This window comes from Triticum aestivum, chromosome 5B, assembly GCF_018294505.1.
Source record: "Triticum aestivum cultivar Chinese Spring chromosome 5B, IWGSC CS RefSeq v2.1, whole genome shotgun sequence".
NCBI lineage: Eukaryota > Viridiplantae > Streptophyta > Magnoliopsida > Poales > Poaceae > Triticum > Triticum aestivum.
This window is the reverse complement of record NC_057807.1, coordinates 61934261-61954204: the sequence shown is the minus strand read 5'-3', so window position 1 is coordinate 61954204 and position 19944 is coordinate 61934261. Positions and strand designations below refer to the sequence as shown.

The 19944-nt window shown below is 44.1% G+C and overlaps 1 protein-coding gene across 1 annotated transcript; it reads right to left on the bottom strand.

Moving 5' to 3' along the window:
* Positions 1 to 4682: 4682 nt before the first annotated feature.
* On the bottom strand, positions 4683 to 11376 carry LOC123110417 (WD repeat-containing protein 75). The gene is made up of 16 exons (XM_044530919.1): positions 11103 to 11376; positions 10789 to 10983; positions 10498 to 10698; positions 9999 to 10395; positions 9758 to 9876; positions 8714 to 8791; positions 8402 to 8536; positions 8280 to 8324; positions 7690 to 7856; positions 7493 to 7571; positions 7333 to 7415; positions 7086 to 7215; positions 6874 to 7006; positions 6200 to 6348; positions 5506 to 5701; positions 4683 to 5335 (listed from the first exon to the last, which is right to left on the bottom strand). Exons 1-16 carry the CDS (start codon positions 11220 to 11222, stop codon positions 5133 to 5135), a joined length of 2430 nt encoding a protein of 809 aa, XP_044386854.1. The 5' UTR covers positions 11223 to 11376; the 3' UTR covers positions 4683 to 5132.
* Positions 11377 to 19944: the final 8568 nt, after the last annotated feature.

Sequence of the window (19944 nt, the reverse complement as noted above, 5' to 3'; positions counted from 1 at the left end):
ATAAATTTTCGTTTCTCATTGAGCAGTGAAGGACTTGGACTTGAAATTCCTGTATTAATTTATGCCAAATGCAAAGCCGTTCTTTGAGAAATACTCCAAAACTGGTTTAGGCTCTTTTTTTTTGCGATGGTAAGAGAGTTTTATTCCAAATGTGTAGGGTTACAATCGAGAGGCACCAACTCCTCAATACATGGTGGAACACTACGAAGCCATACAGCAGTTGTACTTTCTGTACGGCTATACAATGCCAATCGATGTGCTACCCTATTCTGCTCACGCCTAATTTTTGACGGAATAAACTCTCGAACACCCATGTGATGCCGAATCTCGGCTACTAAATGTCCATAGGCCGACCTGGTTAAGCTTTCTCCGGTCATTGCCCCAAGCGCCACTGAAGAATCGGACTGCACCACGATCGGACCAGTGCAGGCTCCTTTGATTCAAAGGAATTTCATAGGATTTTTAAGGGTTAGAATTCTTGGGATTTCTTCCTACATTGGTCGTTTGATTTATAGGATTGAACCTACGGGAATTTTTCGTATGAAATCATGTGTAATAAATTTCATTGGAAATCTAGCATCCACTCTAACCTCTTTTTTCACCTCTGTGGCATCAAACACTCTGTGTTAATCTTATGGGATTCAAGCGGACATGCCATTCTAATCCTTTTTTTTTGCTGTGGCATCAAACACTCTGTGTTAATCCTACGAATCAAAGAGGACCTAAAGAATTGGAATGGCATGTCCACTTGAATCCCATGGGATTAACACGCAGTGTTTGATGCCACAAGAAAAACAAAAAAAAAGTGAAAAAAGAGGTTGGAGTGGATGGTAGATTCTCAATGAAATCTGGTACACATGATTTCATAAGAAAAATTCATATAGGATTCAATCCTATGATCAAACGACCAATGTAGGGGGAAAATCCCAAGGATTCGGACCCTTCAAATCCTATTGAATTTTTTTGAATCAAAGGAGCCCTTATTTTTCCTATTTCTGCATTTTGAGAATCCTACGAATCAAAGAGGGCTTATGGAGCTGGTTGCTTGCGCATGTTTGTCAGCCACTCCTAGCACTAGCACGTTAAAGCGTCTTCAATAGCTGCCCTATTTTAGGCGCTAAATGGGAGAACTCTTCCTTGATATCATCGCAAATGCTATTTATATTATCACCTACTACAAGCCTGAACAAGCGCTCACCTACAAATGGTTTCTTCATGGTTGTGCCTTGCAACGGTTTCCCCTTCATTGAGGATGTCGTGACTGTGGAGGCCCGGTGGCTCAGGAACAGTCTCGTTTGGTGAGTGATGTTGGACGCAACAATATTTTGGTTGAATTTCTCTCAAAAAAAACAATATTTTGGTTGAAACTGACAGCATGTAGGTCATTGAATTGATGCAAAATGGCAGAAACTCGCTAAGAGGGAATCAACAAGGAATGCACATTCTTGTGTCACAATGTTAATCCGGTTAGTTTTTATCATTATCCTAGGGAAAGCAATATGGCGACGGGTTTGCTGGCTATTAAATCATATGGCTCGCAAGCTATTGTTTCGCCGTCCAAATCTCCTGATTTACTATTTTATGTGTTCTCAAACAATGTATCTTCGTTTTTGCATGAAATACAAACCACAATGATGCCATTACCTAAAAAACAAAAATAAACACCCACCTACAACGCTCCGAGGTAGGCTGACCCACTAACATTTTTCTAGCGGTTATTTGTCTATTGTTGGTAGTGGCCCATGCTTTTTTTTCTAATTTTTTTCTATAGCGTTGGCTTTATCCTTTTTTCCCTTTTCCTTACATTTTTATTTTTCTATTTCTTATTTGCATCTCTCTCCCTTTTTTTCTTCTATTTTTATGTTTTTCTATTTAACCTTTTGCTTTTCTTTTCATTTATACATCCGCATTTTATTATTGCTGATTTTTAGATTTTTCTATGTATGTTTCTTTTCACTTTCTTTAAAAAATCAATTGTGCAATCAATTTTTTACATTTTCATGAATACTTCTTAAGTGTCATGAACAATTTCTGAATGGTACAATTAAATTTTGATAGGTCATAGACAGTTTCAACAAAATATGTGAACAATTTTTTAAATTTCATGTGTTTTAAATGTGCAAATATGTTTTGAAAATCGTAGGAAGATTTTGAAATTTTTCAGGGTACTTTAATAAAACACACGAGTACTTTTTGTAAGTAGCGTGCACACTTTTCTAAATACAAATCAGACATTTTTAAGATGTCGTGAACATTTTATTTAAAAAGCCACATGTATCTATAAATTATCTTATTGTGTATTTCAGAAGTGTTCATCATGTATTTTCTAGATATGTGAATATCTCTAAAGAATGCATTAATACCTCTTAAATTTTTGAAGTAACATTTTATATACATACAAACATGTTTGCCGCTCATACCCGCTCGCTAAGAGCAAGATACACTGGGTGCTCCTATCTATTGCTAATTGTGATAGATTGCTCTGGCGGGCTGCCCCATGTGGCGCAATGCGTTGTAGCAAACACTCCTACTGTCTTTTGTTTCTTTTCCTCTCTTTTTTGGTTCTTATTGTGGGATTCTGGAAAAACACAAAAAATGTTTATTTATTCAAAAAAAATAAAATATGAATATTATTTTATAATTTAACTTCAATAAACACTTGACCATTTTTTGAAAAGATGCAAGAAGATATAAACGCACCCGACAACATGGTACGTCTATATCTCACTTTTAGCAAGTCACAGGGAGTGCTCGCTTGAGTTGTTCCCGCATGAGCCGGCCCACTACAGTATGCTAGTTTTATTTATTTTTTTCTCTTTTCTAATGTTGTTAGTTTCCCGTGTGGGGCTGTTTGGTTGGGCTTTTTCTCGGCTTTTGCACTTCGGGTTATGAGCGGCAAATAGGAGCTTTTTTGGCTTATAAACCAAACATTAAAAGCCATGAAAAAGCCCAATCAAACACCCCAAAAGTCTACCAGCCGGGGAAAAATTATGGTGTGAGCACGTCCGCAACACACCTATATGGTGTAAATCACCAAAAAGAACAAAACAATTATAAAACACGAAAACAACCAATAGGCGAGTAGGTTAGAGAAATAAGGCAATGCGTACATGTACCTCTACCTGGTGTTTGATGCAGATGAAAAATGTAGTATGAATTTTAGTTCTGGATGATATTTTTTGAAACAAACAATGAATATTTTTTAAGTACGCAAATATATATTTAAAATAAACAATGAACATTTCTTAAAATATGCCATGAAATGTTTTTATATCCATGATGAACCTTTTATAAAAGCACAGTGAATATATTTTTATACACGATGAAAAAGATATTTTTAAAGGCGAGCTCATGTGCGACGTGGGCGATGCGGAGCTATCGTCGGCCAGCCGTTGCTCAGGAAACTAACCCGGGGATAGAAGAAGTGGGTCTAGTAGGTTCCCGGTGGGTTAACTGGAATAGCCCATCAAAATTTTGCAGTGTTCCACGCGTGCCCACTGAACGCTTTTAGGCTTTGTTTGGTGATCAGGGGGAGAACGCGCAGGTTACTAAATCCCATCAGGGGATTTTCAAGAGCACATATGATTACCTGTCTTCCATGGGGGAGATTTCCTCCTTGCCGATGCTCATTTGGTGGTACAGGGGAGGGGAAGAGGAGTGGGACGGACGGCAACGGGCGAGGCAGGGAGAGCAGAGGCAGACGAGTTCAGATCGTGCGAGGAAAACGATGGGAAGATTTTCCGCGAGTGTCCAGTCGTGGGACCTCTTCCCGGGGAAAGAGCAGGGGTCGGGCAGGAACACCCCGTCGAACGGGTCATCCAAATGACGCCCTCGTTTTCCCTGGCTAGCTTCTCCACGTGGGTTTCGGGCCCTGGAAAAACGTAGGGATCCCGGGGGAAGCCCATCAACCAAATGAGCCCTTAGGGCTGATTTGGCAACAGGGGAAACGACGGGGTTCCCTGTCAAATCCCTGGAAACTTCCGTCCTGTGGCAATTCGGCCCTGGTTAAGGACTGGGACTGTGGGAGTGCCAAACCCACCCTCTTCCCCGTGAAATCCCTGGGAAGAAAATAAACGCCTTGTGAGGCGTGGAAGGAACTCCTATCTCTCCCGTCATCTCGTGTCTCTCTTGAGCTGAAAACTACTGATGCGAGAGGGTCGGCCCACCCATGGTTTTCTCTCCCATGGATTCCTGTACGCGCAGAAAATTCTCACCCTGTGGCCTCTTTACCTGGGTATCATCTCCATAAGAACCAAACAATGCCTTAGGTGGGATGGGTCAGCCTGACTGTTGGTCTTGCCATGGCGGCGCACTTGGTCGAGAATGTCAAATTCAGAGAAACAACATGATGTTCTTTTATGCATGTCCAAGTGCCGTCTCGAGAATTCAAGATTTGGTGAAATACTCCAAAACTGATTCCTTTTTCCTTGTAATTTTTCGGTTCTTATTCAGCAGTAAAGGACTTGGACCGGAATTTCATGTACTCCCTCTGTCCCACAATATAAGATGCTTTTGCGAGCTAGGCAAAAACATCTTATATTACCGGACGGAGGGAGTACTAATTTGTGAAGCAGGGCCGTTCCTTGATAAATACGCCAAAAATGGTTTACGTAGTTTGCTGCATGCACATGTTTGTCAGCCATTTGGCATGAAAGTAGAGAAATATATACATTTCACATATATAATCAAGCCCACCATGCGTGCAAGGATATATTAATAATAATAATAACGACAGATTTTCAGTTTCCAAATCATCGTCAACATCGCGTGATGTACAGGTTATGACTGTATCGTCGTGCCACAAACTCTTCACTGGCTGAAAACACTCAATTATCACAACAGAAGTTCAGATTACAGATTAAACTGTGACGGGCAAAATTGCTAGGATCAGTACACTGATTCACTGACGCTACTAAATATCACTACAAAAGGAGCTCTGATCCAGTCACCAAATTTCATTGCCATCACCCACCGGGTTGCGTGACAAGCGTCGATGTCCATGATACTGCGGTCTTCTGGGCATAAACCGTTTGCCTTGGCGGCCCGAGTCGGCGTTCGTTTGCTTCTACACTGACAACTGCAACTAGCAAGTATACCATTATATATTGCGACAAAACTTCGGTGGGTGCTCCTCACTCGTCTGTCACTGGTCTCTTCTCCAGCAATGATGACAAGAAAACAGAACACAGTTTCGTGAGAGGCGGGAGAGCGTGAGATGATCCAGTGAATATAGTTTCCCAGGGTCTGTCTGATGGGATAAATGGGATATCCGAAACCTCTTTCTTCAGTTCCAGTTTTGGAAGTTCTCCATAAATAGAAGCATAACCGATTGGTGCTGAAACAACAGAGATGACCATGAGTGCATTTTCTATGAGGTCTCTAGTGGAGCAATAGGACAAAATTGCTTTCGCCAGGCACAATGTAATGACATTATTCAGGAAGTCTTTTCGAGGTATGATGACATTTAACAATACATGACAACTTTCAATAGTACAACAAACTCACCAGGTTCATCAGCTTGAATGTTTTTCCGTGTGTTCTGGCTGATTTGTTGCTCCTCGTTGTTGCGGGGATCAAAGATAACATATTCATGTAAACCATTTAAGTAAACCAGCAATGAAGCCTCTCCATCTCTTGTGTCATCAGTGTTTGCATCCAAAGAGAGGTCATTCTTCACAAAAGCAATGCTACCCCCTTTTGCCTGAAAGAAGTGAGAAGGTAATCAAAGGCATGCATTAATACACTCCCTGGTGAATTCCCCCTTTTTTAAAAAGTAGATACATTCAGTGGAGAAGAAACCAAACAACAAAACCAACAGAACCTAGACAACACACAATGGGCTAGCAGTGTGTGGTTAGAGCCTTAGAGGAACAAGACGGTGAATGGACCATTTAATGTTAACTCTAAACATAACCCACTTGCTTGGTTTCACAAATAGAATGGGTTGGCCAAGTGCCACCTCATCTCTCATAAGCCTCTAGTTGAAAAATGCTACAAGGGCCCATCCACCAAATCACATGATGATCTCAACCTATCCTAGTATGAGGTGGTCCATTGCGCCGAACACCCTATAACGGACTACATTACAAAGCTGCAAATTCTTAAAGTGGACAATAACAAAACACTGACTTTCACAAAGTCTATATTGCACTTCAAAACCAGTTGGTCATGAAATATAGCAAGTCTTTTCTGAGCATACCTTCTTTACAGACCAGGATGAAACGGGTTTTGAATTTTCTGCATCGAAAATCAGTATTATCCCATCTTGCTCTGCTGGTGCTCCTCCTTCAGGACAGCTTAGAAGAGAAAGAACCGCAAATTCACTCTTACTTGACGAACAACATGCAGCTGTCAAAGCATAAACACTAACATGAGAACTAGATCAAATGTGCTTGCCTGAAAACATTTTGTTATGTTGGTATGAGGAACAAGGCTAGAACAAGGGCTACTACAGTAATTATAGTGTGGTGCTTACTCCATATGATGAAAGTGTGTAACACAATTGGATCATGAACCACATCTGTTAACAGTATTACACTGGAACTGGGCTACTTGAGTGATCATTTGGTAGCCCTTGAAGATGGCCAAATTTATCCGAATGGTCATACTGGCCTGAGTTATTAAAGGAGTAATAGTCATGCAACCAGTAAAAGCTGGTGCAACAAGGTTGTGCCAAGATCATTTTAGTGTGCCTCTAATTGGCATGGCTAAGCAGCTTGATACTTCTACGGTTATACCAATATTACAGATTCAGAACTCCACAACTGGTTTACCCAATACTAGAAACAGAATGTGTAGTGAAAAATGTAAAGCATTCATCATGTGCTAGATGCTATTCCGCCTTCATGGAAGTTTGCCAGCATAGTTTTATACCTTCTGCGAAAAGGGTGTAAGACCATTGCATGGAAAGATTTGACACATTCCACACAGCAACCTGTGGTTTTGAACTCTGAGATAGAGACATCAAATAAGCCGAATCCCCAGCGAAAGAAAGTTTTGTAATGGGCTGCAAATTTAAGAGGGGAAAAATCAAATCACCAGTGTCAATATAGTGGCAAAAGTACAACAGAAAGAACAATAAATACCGATAGTGCTTCTGCAATCACGCCAACGAGTGCATTATTATCAGGGTCCCAGAGTGTAATGACGCTCTCAGCTGCAACCGCAAGAACAGATCCATCACCTGAGAAGGCTGCAGCTGTCATCGGTTTCTTCCTGCAAAATTAAGTAATTCAAAATATCATCTGCATCATTTAATATGCTTATAACTAATCCTTATATACAACTAAATGTAAACATGTATTGTTTAGAGGAAAATCATGGTCAACTCACTTGTATGAGCCAACTGATTGGCATCTCCAACCAGATTGACTTTTTCCGTCACTTGATTGTAAAGACAAACTTTGAACCCACACCTACAGGTCAAAATATACTCAGGATACGGAGAGAATCAAATAAGGCATCATCCACAAAGTTGATATGACATGCACACCTTGAAGTTGCAACCAAACGAAGAACTCACGGCCATGTTTTTTCCTGGATGGAAAGCAACGGCGGAAATCCCAGCGTCACTGTTATGGAACATGTGAGTCAGAAAACATAGTATCACTATATATCTATCAGTGACCTAATAAGCATGTACACCAACTATATATCTATATCAGTGACCTAATCAGCCTGTACACCAACCTGTGAGGCTCATAAATGACAGTGGAGAGATGAAATTGTCCAGCACGAGACCCTTGGTTCCAAAATTTCAGTGTAACAAGGCCACCTAATTCTTCTTCAGGAAGCTTGACCTCCACAGTGCACATTAAATTGCCACCAATGGACAATGAAACTAAAGAAATGTACATCTATATTAAGGGAAAAAAGAAAGGTGTCAACTGTGAATACCAAACAGAGAGTGACAAATTATGAATATCACATAATAGTTTATTGCAGAGATCCCAATGAAAGAAATCTATGATACTCCCTATGTGTAAACAAATGTAAGATGTTTTAGATCCCTATTTTAGTGATCCAAAACGTCTTATATTTGTTTATTTAGATACATCCATACTTGCGACAAGTAATTCGGAACGGAGGGAGTACGACACAGCAAGTATGTCAACCATGTTCAGAAGATTACAGCAGACTATTGGGTGCTTTCAAATATTATCACATACTTAAGATACAACATAACCATTTTGAAAAAAAATCATTAAAAAGAAACATAGAATATAAAGAAGAAAACTTAAGTGGTTCAACAGGGGCAGGATAGGATAAAGGTATCACACCGTAATATCGTCAACAGGCTGAAAGTTCCTCTCACACACTTGCACCTGAGCAGGTTAACAATATTGGGATCAATCTTATTAAAATGTTGCGCACAATAAATCTCTTAAGTTGATTCTCTTACCTCTGAAACCTCAGTGTTCTCGAACAAATTGTAGAATTGTATGCAGTAATCTTGTGTTGGTATAGCAACAAGGCCATTAGTGGAATCAAATCCACATACATCTCGTCGACTCAAGTCCGCGGAAGCAATAGGCAGCTGGGGAGACAAACACAGAAGACAAATCCATAAAGGGAGATAAACACAGACAATATATACAGCCATAAGTCTCAAGCATATTGAATAATTATCAGAACGAGGGTAACCAAAATCTGGCGATGTCATTTGCTGGCATAAACAATTAAAGGGCAGAACTGCAGATTTTGATGCACAAACCTTAATTCCAGAAACGGTTTTCAGGACCTCCATGTTAGGCATGTTTAGAAGATGAACTTGGTTATTTGTACATGACACCTGCAAATAACAAAAAATTGAAAAACTTGACTCTTGGCAACCCAATTCAGAATGGAATATGATGTCGATATCCTCTATCATCAACATCCTCATCCCAGCCCAGTTTACAAGTAAATACAATTCACATCTAGTATATAACAAAGTGAAAGCTCGACAGACATACTTTATTCATTCAGTTCCAATCACATTGCTTGATCAGTTCTAATATGAAGCTGTACGAGCCCGAATTCAAGAATGGGCATCCTCTCTTAAGTAAATATTACTGCACAAAGAGGCATCGGTGAACCAACCTTCTAACAGTACTACTTTGAAATGTTCTACTGCTGTGACAGCAACTACGCCTATGCTATCACAACATTTTCTCTTTGGGCTTTGACGACCTAATATATATTTTGTGCAAATTAAATATTGTACCACGGAAAGCTTCTTTTGAGTACAAATTGAACGGTACAATTTTTGTCACATATAACCCACATTTAGTTGGTCTAATTTATGGTCAAAGTTCAATTATGAAATGTGTGCACGCCTTATTCATTGGAATGGAGGGAGTACAAATTTAGCAGTAACACGATAAAAGGAGGGAAAGCGGATTTATGCATCCAAACTATAAAGTAGACGAGAAGTAGCAACCAAATGATACTATGAAATCATGCAGAATGACTAATGTTCACATATTTCACGCCAGGTGTGCCTACAAGGAATCTGGTGATCTCTTTAAAAAAAACTTCCGTCACTCACAACCAAGAAGCAAAGCAAAGTTTAGGTATGTCTACAGATCTGAAACAAACAAAACTTCTATTCACACAACAACCAAGAAGCAGAGCAAAGTCTAGGGTTACAACATGCCAGAATACCAGATTCACATAACTTCTTAAATCACCAAATAACTTCTTAAGGAGAAAAAGATCTCAGGTTCTTGTAAATACACTGAAATATCATACAAGAGGTAAGAGAAGTGATACTTACACAGGAAATGGAAGAGTCTGGAGAATCTACAAAGAACAGAAGAGGAGATCCTAGACGTGGCTTATACCTTCTCTTTCCAGTATCTAGTTGCCATACAACAATAACCCCCTCCATACCACCTATAAGACAAGAAGATGCTTGTCACTGAAGTTACAAAACTAGACATCAGGGTCAACATACAAGACTAAAATGTAGTACAAAAATGGCATCGACAAAAAGTAAAAGCATCAGTAAACAAAACCTGAGAGCAAGTAAGCTCCATCGGAAGAAAATTTGAGAAAGTTCACTCCGCTAGAATGCCAGTGCCATGTAGTGCAAGTACCCGCATCATCTTTACCCCTTACACCATCCCTTTCCTCATCAACTTGAGACTTTGCACCATGTGTTCCAGAAAACTTGGCCTTTCCAAAACCTCTCCAGATTAAGATCCTCCCTGTTGCATCACCACCAGCAACGATTCTCTCGCTTGGATGGAAGGCCAGGGTGCTCAACTCTTTTGTGTGACCAAGCTTTATTTTCCTTATATTGGCATAGTTGAAATCTTTGGTAGGTATGCTCCATATATAGAGATGTCTCTTATTTGCAATGCCCAAAAATTCTCCAGAACAACTCACGACAATCTTTTCTGGCTTCCGTGTCTGTTTGGATAAAAGAAAATAATGAGATTATCAAGTTCTAAGGACAGAAAATGTCATAAATTCTCATCTGGACAATGGAATGGGCAAATCTGAAAACCTCACCTGAGCCAGTTCAGAACCCACTTGGCACCCTTTCCACAAGTCATAAATCCTCAGCTGCCCCAACAATTCCTTCTTTTTAGTTACTGGCTTGCCCTTTGCCTTATCTTGAATAGCCTTGTTGCTCAAAGCTTCCACAGAGACGAATGCGAAAGGAAAATACACCTCGGTCACTTTCAATTTTTTGCTTATGTTGGGAATCACCTGCACTCGGATAATAAACATTAGCCCCGCCTATGGCATCTCGACTTCAAATCAGCAGGCTCAGCATAAGACGATGGGCGAGCGGCTCACCATGGAGTGGACTGGGGCGTCGACTTTGACCTTCCGCACCAGCTCGGCGGTGGCGAAGTCCCAGTAGATGAGGAAACCGTCGAGCCCCGCCGTCCAGCAGTGGGTCGCGAGCTTGGCGGCCGCCGCGGCGTTGCTCTGCGGCGGCACAATCACGACGGCGGTGACGTCCCCCTCGTGCCCCTCCAGCTCCGACACCTGCAGCACAACAGACCCCCAAGGGGCGAGTCACATCAGCTTCAATCACGAGGCCACGCGCGGCGGACGGACAGGGTTCACGCAGACGGTGAAGAATCGAGGTTGGGGACTGCGCTCACCAGCATGCCGGTGGAGGTGCTGAAGACGGAGACGGAGCGGCCGGAGCAGACGAGGAGGAAGCGGCCGTCGGCGGAGAAGGCCGGCGGCGCCGAGACGTAGCTCTGGCCGCCGGTGATCATGGCGGCGGCGGCGGCGGCGGCCGGTTTGGCTAGGGTTCCGGGGCGGGCGGGGAAATGGGGGCGGGACGCGAGAGGAGGAGGAGGGCGGCGAGACGGCGGGGAGAGGGGAGGTAGGGTTTTGGGGTTTGGGGACAAGCCGCAGCCGCAGGGCAAAGAGGGCTGCTTTTGCGGGTTGACGGGTTTTGCACACTTTGTTGGGTCGGAAACCCGCTTCAAGTTTTGGGCCTTGGGTTTGTGCCACTGGGCTCGACCGCATTTACGCAAGCGTGGCGGCAGCCTTGTGGGCTGAACCATCGTGCTGTCATGTGGGCCGGGCCGTATTCATATAAGCACTCCAAAATAGTCCATGTTACAGACTGATACATCTGTCTCAGAATTGTCTCAAAAAAAAATCTGTCTCAGAAAAAAATACAGACTGATATATACAGATGGGTGAATATCCAGTGATACCACACCTTAAATGCTCCAATGATACCATTTGAAAAAAAAAATCATGGTACCACACCTTAAATCCAGTGATACCGCATCCTAAATGCTCTATATTTCAAAAAAATCTGAAAAAAAATTATGAATGTTCACAAAGGAACGTGTCTGCACCCCTAAAAATTCAGGTTCAAATTCGAAATGAAAATTGAGAAGAAAAAAAGACAAATCTAGATGTGAAAAGTGTACATTTTGCTTTTGCCCTTTTTTGTGACACTATTCATGCTAGTGCTAGATTTGTCATTATTGTTTCTCGATGTGTATTTTGAATTTGGACCTGATTTTTTAAGAGTTGTAGTCACCTACATTGTGAACATTCACAAAATAAATCAGAATCTTTTGAAACGTCTAAAATTGTTTTCTCAAAGTTGGTATCATGGGAGCATTCAAGGTATGGTATCACTTGATACTCTCCCATATACATATGTACTTCCTCTGTTCCAAAACAATTCAAAATCCCGGTTTATCGTAACTCACACTTGTTTAGGTTTGATCAAAACCCAAAAATCATACTTCACTTGTTTCAAAACAATGATTTCACTCAAGACAAAAAAAATGATTTCACTCATTTTAAAATGTTGGCTTCACTATTTTCAAAACATTTATTTCACTCAATTCACAAAGATAATTTCACTCATTTCAAAAATCGGATTTCACACTTTTTTAAAGGTTTACTCATTTAAAAAAAACATATTTCGCTGATTTCACTTACTTCAAAACATTGATTTCACTCAATACAAATAAATCAATTTCACTTATTTTAAAATTGTGCTTTCACTTGTTTCAAAAAACCTCTTTCACTCATTCAAACAAATAATTTACTCCTTTCAAAAAACTAGTTTCACTCGTTTTAAAGATTTATTCCACTCATTTAAAAATGTTGGTTTTACACTTTTCAAAACACTTATTTCAATCGGTTAAAAATTGATTAATTTCAAAAAACTGATTTCATGGATTTGCTTTTTCTAAGCAGTTTCACACATTGAAATAGTTTGAGTGAAAAAAGTTGATTGAAACGTTGACATTTAAACATGTTTGAAATGTATTCAAGATTTGTATTATTTTAAATGTCTTGGCGCTAGGAGTTCAAATATACACAATGTTTTAAACATGAATTTACGGTTTAAAATATATTTACTTGTTGGGTGAAAAGGAGAGAGAATGAATGTGTCTTATTCATGTGTTGCATGCATTGGCGAAGCTTTAGTGTGAACCGAGGGGGCCAGTGCCCCCCCCCCTTTAATTTTGGCATTTTATTGAAGAGCATACTTGACATGAGGAACATACAATTTCTGATTGCTAATAGTTCAACAGCATCAACATCATGGACATATGGAAAAAACCAGGATGCCGCAACGATGAAAACGCCACGGTCATCACGTAGAACTGCAGCACTGGCTCCGGATAATGTTCCTGTATGAAAAGATGTGTCGACATTCACCTTCACCATACCATGAGTTTTTTTTCACATATGATTACTGGTCCTCGCTGGCAACTTGGGCATCAAAGATCGGATATAATTTGTTGCAAGGACTTTAATTGACATCGCCGTTTTATCCGGGCCTTGGATGTCCACTCCTTTCACAAGCTGGTGTCGCTGCCACCATAGAAATAACACTGCAATAGTTGCCAGTTCCGCCACCGGGAGACCATCGACTCTCTCTGTAAGTTTGAGCTGTATCTTCAAGGTAATGGTGCCAGATATATCTTCTGCCATTACTTTCTTCACAACGTCCAAGAGGCCTAAGCATTTCCAAACTTCCTTTACCTTACAACAACTAAAGAGTGTGTGTTGCACATATTTTGCATCGATTGAGCATCGAGGACACTGTGGCGATATGGGAATATGTCGGCCAACAAGAACGCCATAACATGGTAGAACTCCATGAAGCACTTTCCATGCGGAAGTGTTTTACTTTGCTAGGCACCTTAAGTTTCCATGCAAACATGTACGGAGCATGGACCGAGAATACAAACATATAACATGTGCCTATGGAACCGTGAAGGCATATGAATACAAGCATATCCCATATGCCCGTGGGAACCGTGAGGGCATCTCTAACACGGACCCTTAAACCGCCCGCAACCATCTAGATCGCGTGGTTTAGACGTGCTTTGCCACTGAACGTGGTCCTGTATCGATCCGCTCAGCGGTCCGATGTCTAGCCCATCCAACCCTCTCCCTCGCTCGCGTCCTTTCCCGCCTAAAGCCAGCTGCCCACATTCATGCCGGCCCAGAGCGAACGTGACCTCTCACTGACGTCGGTTGCACCGCATCCCCGGTATCCGCGCTTGTTCAATGCCGGGGAGATGTTTACTGGACGGGACATGACAGATATCTAACACGCCCGTTCAATGCCCTGTTCGCTCGATTGCTTTCTATATTGAAAAACGTCAAACATGTAATGAAGGTTCTCCAGTTTAGACGAAAATCGCCTGGTTTGCATGTAATTCGTCCGGTTTAATGGAATTCGGTTTGAAATATTTGTGACTACAGTTGGATGACCGACTCCTACATTAATGAGATGCGGTGCCTAGTTTGGGTCAGCGTCGGAGATGCCCTTGAAAACTTATTTGCGGTCACACCTCCAAGACAAGCAGACAACAGCCTACGGATCTTCGGCTCGTTGTGCACGTACACCCATGGTCGCCGGGCCTCCTATGCGAGCATGTGATTTGTCGTAAATGTCCTATTTACGAAAAGATATATGAAATTACAACTATTCATACGCAATAGTTTCTACTCCTAATGGAGCAGTTGATAAAATTGCATCCTCCACTTTCGTCCGCTTTTATTCAAATGGTCTCTTTACAGCCAGTTTATTTTCGTCTCCTGATTTTTTACCCACACCGGTTTATTTTTCAATCTCCTCCCGCGAAACATAACGCTTCGCACAGAGCGAGCGCTGATCCTCACCCGCACAGGATTATGGTTCCTTGTGCCGTCGCCGCCGCGCCGCTCCTCAACTACCTCTGCTGCCTTGCCCCTCTCTCCCCTCCAAGCTTGCCGTCGGCGACGAGGCGTACGGCGCCGCCACGGCCATTCTCGATCGCCTCTAGGAACCCGCCACGCGCGCCGAGGTGTACGACGCCGCCACGGTCGTTCTCGATCGCCTACAGGAACCCGCAACACGCGCCGAGGCGAGGGCCTCCTGGGCTTCGTCCGTCGCCGTTCGCCGGTAACCCCGCCGCCAGGGCAGGAGGAGTGCTTCCGCGCCTCCAGGAACCTACCACGCGCATCGAGGCGAGGCGCCTCCTGGGATCTGTTTGTCGTTGCTTGGCCGACGCCTATCTTCAAGGTCCCCACCCCCCTCCTTCCAGTAAATTGAATGTTGATCTGGCCTTCAAGGATGAATTAATCCTTTCCACATGTGAAGAATCCTTTCCACCAATTGAGCAAGGACACAAATTGCGAAGTTGGTCACGGTCTGGATGTTCTTCAGGTGATTGACGCCGAAGTCCTCTTCTTATGCCTCCCGGTGCCTCTTGGTATCACAATTATTGTACAGTGATCTGATCTGGCACGCATACCATTGGCCCGCCGGCCAAGTAAAATCTTCTCGACTCTGCCCAGTCTTGATGTCCAAGCACTCAAGGTAAACACATGCTTTCTCCTTTGCGTTCCCGTGTGCAGTGTGCTGCATTCATGGTTCGTAGGCGGATAGATAGAGGCTGCTGAGCAGTCAGCACATCCTGGCCACCACGTAGAGCAAGTCTAGTAGAGCCCTCAAACCCTCAAACCACTAAAAATAACCGCTTTTTTTACAGTTTTCGTCGAAAAAACGCCGTAGACTAGAACCTCTAATGTTGGAAATATGCCCTAGAGGCAATAATAAAATGGTTATTATTGTATTTCCTTGTTCATGATAATTGTCTATTGTTCATGCTATAATTGTATTAACTGGAAACCGTAATACATGTGTGAATACATAGACCACAACATGTCCCTAGTAAGCCTCTAGTTGACTAGCTCGTTGATCAATAGATGGTTATGGTTTCCTGACCATGGACATTGGATGTCATTGATAACGGGATCACATCATTAGGAGAATGATGTGATGGATAAGACCCAATCCTAAGCATAGCACAAGATCGTGTAGTTCGTTTGCTAGAGCTTTTCTAATGTCAAGTATCATTTCCTTAGACCATGAGATTGTGCAACTCCCGGATACCGTAGGAGTGTTTTAGGTGTATCAAACGTCACAATGTAACTGGGTGACTATAAAGGTGCACTACAGGTATCTCCGAAAGTGTCTGTTGGGTTGGCACAAATCGAGACTGGGATTTGTCACTCTGTATGACGGAGAGGTATCTCTGGGTCCACTCGGTAATGCATCATCATAATGAGCTCAATGTGACTAAGCAGTTAGTCACGGGATCATGCGTTACGAAACGAGTAAAGTGACTTGCCGGTAACGAGATTGAACGAGGTATTAGGATACCGACGATCGAATCTCGGGCAAGTAACATACCGATTGACAAAGGGAATTGAATACGGGATTGATCGAATCCCCGACATCGTGGTTCATCGATGAGATCATTGTGGAACATGTGGGAGCCAATATGGGTATCCAGATCCCGCTATTGGTTATTGGCTGGAGAGGTGTCTCGGTCATGTCTACATGGTTCCCGAACTCGTAGGGTCTACACACTTAAGGTTCGGTGACGCTAGAGTTGTTATGGGAAATAGTATGTGGTTACCGATGGTAGTTCAGAGTCCCGGGTGAGATCCCGAACATCACAAGGAGTTCCGAAATGGTCCGGCGGTGAAGATTGATATATTGGACGAAGGGTATTGGAGTCCGGAAGTGTTCTGGGGGTACCAGGCTATGGCCAGCATGAACGAAAGGTGTTTCAGGAGCCCCGACAAGTGTTGGAGGGCCTCATGGGCCAAAGGGGAAGGGGCAAACCAGCCCACTAAGGGGTGGTGCGCCCCCACACCCTTTCCCACGTTAACTTGGGAAGGTGGGGCGCCTCCACCTGGCATGGGAGGCAAGGCTCCACCTGCTTGGCTTGGGGGCAAGTCTCCCTAGGATTTTCCCTAGGGAGATCCAATCTGCCTGGCCGCCGCCCCCTAGGGGAAACCCTAGGGCGCCTCCCCCTCTCCCCTTGCCCCTATATATAGTGGAGGGGTGGGAGGGCAGCCGCACCTCTTCCCTGGCGCAGCCCTCGCTCCTCCTACACCTCCTCCTCCTCCATAGTGCTTGGCGAAGCCCTGCTGGAGAACCACGAGCTCCATCGCCACCATGCCGTCGTGCTGCTGGAGTTCTCCCTCAACTTCTCCTCTCCCCTTGCTGGATCAAGAAGGAGGAGACGTCCCCGGGGTGTACGTGTGTTGAACGCGGAGGCGCCGTCCGTTCGGCGCTAGATCGGATCTTCCGCGATTTGAATCGCCACGAGTACGACTCCATCAACCGTGTTCTTGTAACGCTTCCGCTTAGCGATCTTCAAGGGTATGAAGATGCACTCCCTCTCTCTCGTTGCTAGTATCTCCTAGATTGATCTTGGTGACACATAGGAAAATTTTGAATTATTGCTACGTTCCCCAACATCTAAACCCTCAAACCCGTAAAAAAAATTAGAGGTCCAACCCTCAAACCAGTTTGCAACATGTATAAGTAGGGGTTGAGAGGAAAATCTCCCCCCAACCCGCACTCCTCCTCCTCTCTCACGCGGGAGGAAACTTCCTCCTCCTCCCGCCGCCTCCTGCCGCGCCGGCCATGGAGGGCCCTGCCGCCGCCGTGCCCGCCCCGCCCGTCCCGCCCGCCCGCCCCGGCGCCCGCCTCCGCCCCCGCCCCCTCCCACCCGACCGTGGCCGACGTGGGTGGCGGCGACCCACGTCGGGGCCAAGCGGCGGCGGGCGGGCCTCACACCTCCTCCTACCGCCTCCCCGGCTCCCGCCCCGGCGCCCGCCCTTGCCGCCTCCCCGGCTCCCACCCCGGCCACCAAGAAGAGTCGGCCGAAGGCGGCCTCTCATGGGCCGCGAGGGGCGGCCTCCAAGGTCGCCAGCTCGTCCCCGGCCGTGAACAAGCCGCGGAAGAAGCCCGTGGCCCCGCCCGCCGCCGTCGCCGAACCTCCTCCCGCCGCGCACGAGGTGTTCGAGGAAATGTCAACCCCATCCTTGTTCATGGACCTCCTCCAGAACGCGGAGGTGGACCTCGGAGCTCCGCCTCTAGACCCCTTTAGGGTTGGTGACGACTTGTAGGAAAAGGAGGAAGATGAGGAGGATGAAGGGGATGACGAGGAGGAGGTGGCCGAGATAGGGGAGGAGGCATTCACCGCCGCTTCCCGCCCACACGCGCGGTCGACAAACTACACCGAGGCGGAAGATATCCTCTTGGTTCGTGCTTGGGCAGCTGTGGGAATGGATGCAACCACCGGCACTGATCAAACCGGTGAACGGTATTGGCAAAGGATCGAGGACACCTATTGTAGGATCAAGCCGGAGAATAGTGGGTTCATCTCTCGCACTTTCCGGTCGCTTCAAGGCCGGTGGGAGTTGATCAAGCCCACTTGTGCTCGTTGGAGTGCGGCCATGGACCAAGTGAGGGATGCACCACCTAGTGGAACCGTGGAGAGTGACTATGAGAGTAAATATTTCTTCACTATTTTGATTATGTGTGTGCACTATGCTATTGTGGGTTCTTATGTGATTTATGTGTGGTTGATAGGAGACAATTGCCGGCATGAGGTACAAGGAGATGGCCGCTTCCAAGGGCAAGCCATTCCCATTTAAGCATGTTTGGTCAATTCTTCAAACCTTTGACAAGTGGAAGTTGAGGGATCAAGAGACCGCACCCAAGATGTCGGCAATGCTAAGGATGGATGATAGTGAAGATGAGGAGGAGAGGAACTTGTGCAAGCCCGAGGGAACCAAGAAGGGCAAGCTAAGGGTGAAGATGGAAGAAGAGGAGTCAAGCCTAAGGGAGAAGATGGACCACATGATGAAGGCAAGAGAGGAATTGACAACGAAGACATTGGAGATGAAGCTTCTTATCACCGAGAAGAAGAAAGAGGTCAAGCTTGCACAAGTTGAAGCAAAGCGTGAAGAAGCAAAGCGCAAGGCCGAGTTGGAGGAGAGGATGATCAAGCTCAAAGAGGCAAAGGTATGGAAAGAACTCATGGTGGAAGAGAAAGAGCACATGATGATGTCCAAGAAGGACATGGATCAAGACCAATTGCAACGGTGGAAGGACTACAAGGAGGACATCGCGGAGAGGAAGACGATGTTCCGTGTTGCGTCCTCTACTTTTCGAGGTGACACTCCGATGAGTAGTTGTGGTGATGGTAGTGTGTACGACTCCACCGGTGCCCATGGAGATGCTTGATGGAGCCCGCTTGTGGTCTAGGAGATGGCGCCGAGGTGCAACTTTTTGGTGATGGTGCCGATGAGAGGAGGAAGATGATGATTTTGTGATGTAAACTATTAAACCATGCATCAATGATTGTCATTTGGTAGTTTGTTTGGAAGTTGATTGCGTTCTTGTTGTCATAAATTGTGAGATGTCAAATGATAGATTTAAAGGTTGGGGTCGAGGCAAAGACTAGAACCCTCAAATCCAATCCTTAAAGCAGTTTAAGGGTTGGGTTTGAGGGTTCTAGTATTTGTCCCTGTTTTTCAACCCTTAAAAGTGTCAAAAAGTGGCACTTCTCAACCCTTAAAACTGATTTAAGGATTTGAGGGTTCTACTAGTAATGCTCTAACACGCCAAGACAGGAATATACATGCACACTAATCTCCATTCTGTAGCCCACTATTGAATGGTTTCTAATTTTCCATGTAATCAATCCTTGGAGCCAATTGGATAAAATTGATGTGAAGATTATATTGGGGATTGTGGCTTCCAGCCGACCTCTACAAGTGTATGATGTTTTGAAGGATCACAAGTAAGGATTATCTTTTAATTTTGGCGATCACAGGGAGATAAATACTGTGGGGATCAAGTCGAAATTCATGGCAAGAGATTTATAATTTTTTATCAAAAGTGTTTTGCGATGGACTGAAGTGTGACAGAAAAGGTGTGCTACTGTTTCCACAACTCCTTTTGTCAAAAAATAAAGGACAATACATGCATGCGCTCCAACCTGCATGACTAACATGTAGCAATGGGTGGTGTGTGTGCCGCGTTTGGGAATAATGCATGCTAACTATATGTGTACTAGGTAGGAAGTGCGGCTTGTAATACATTCATTGAAGCATTGCAAATATATAAAAATTAACATAATATAGTTGTGTTTA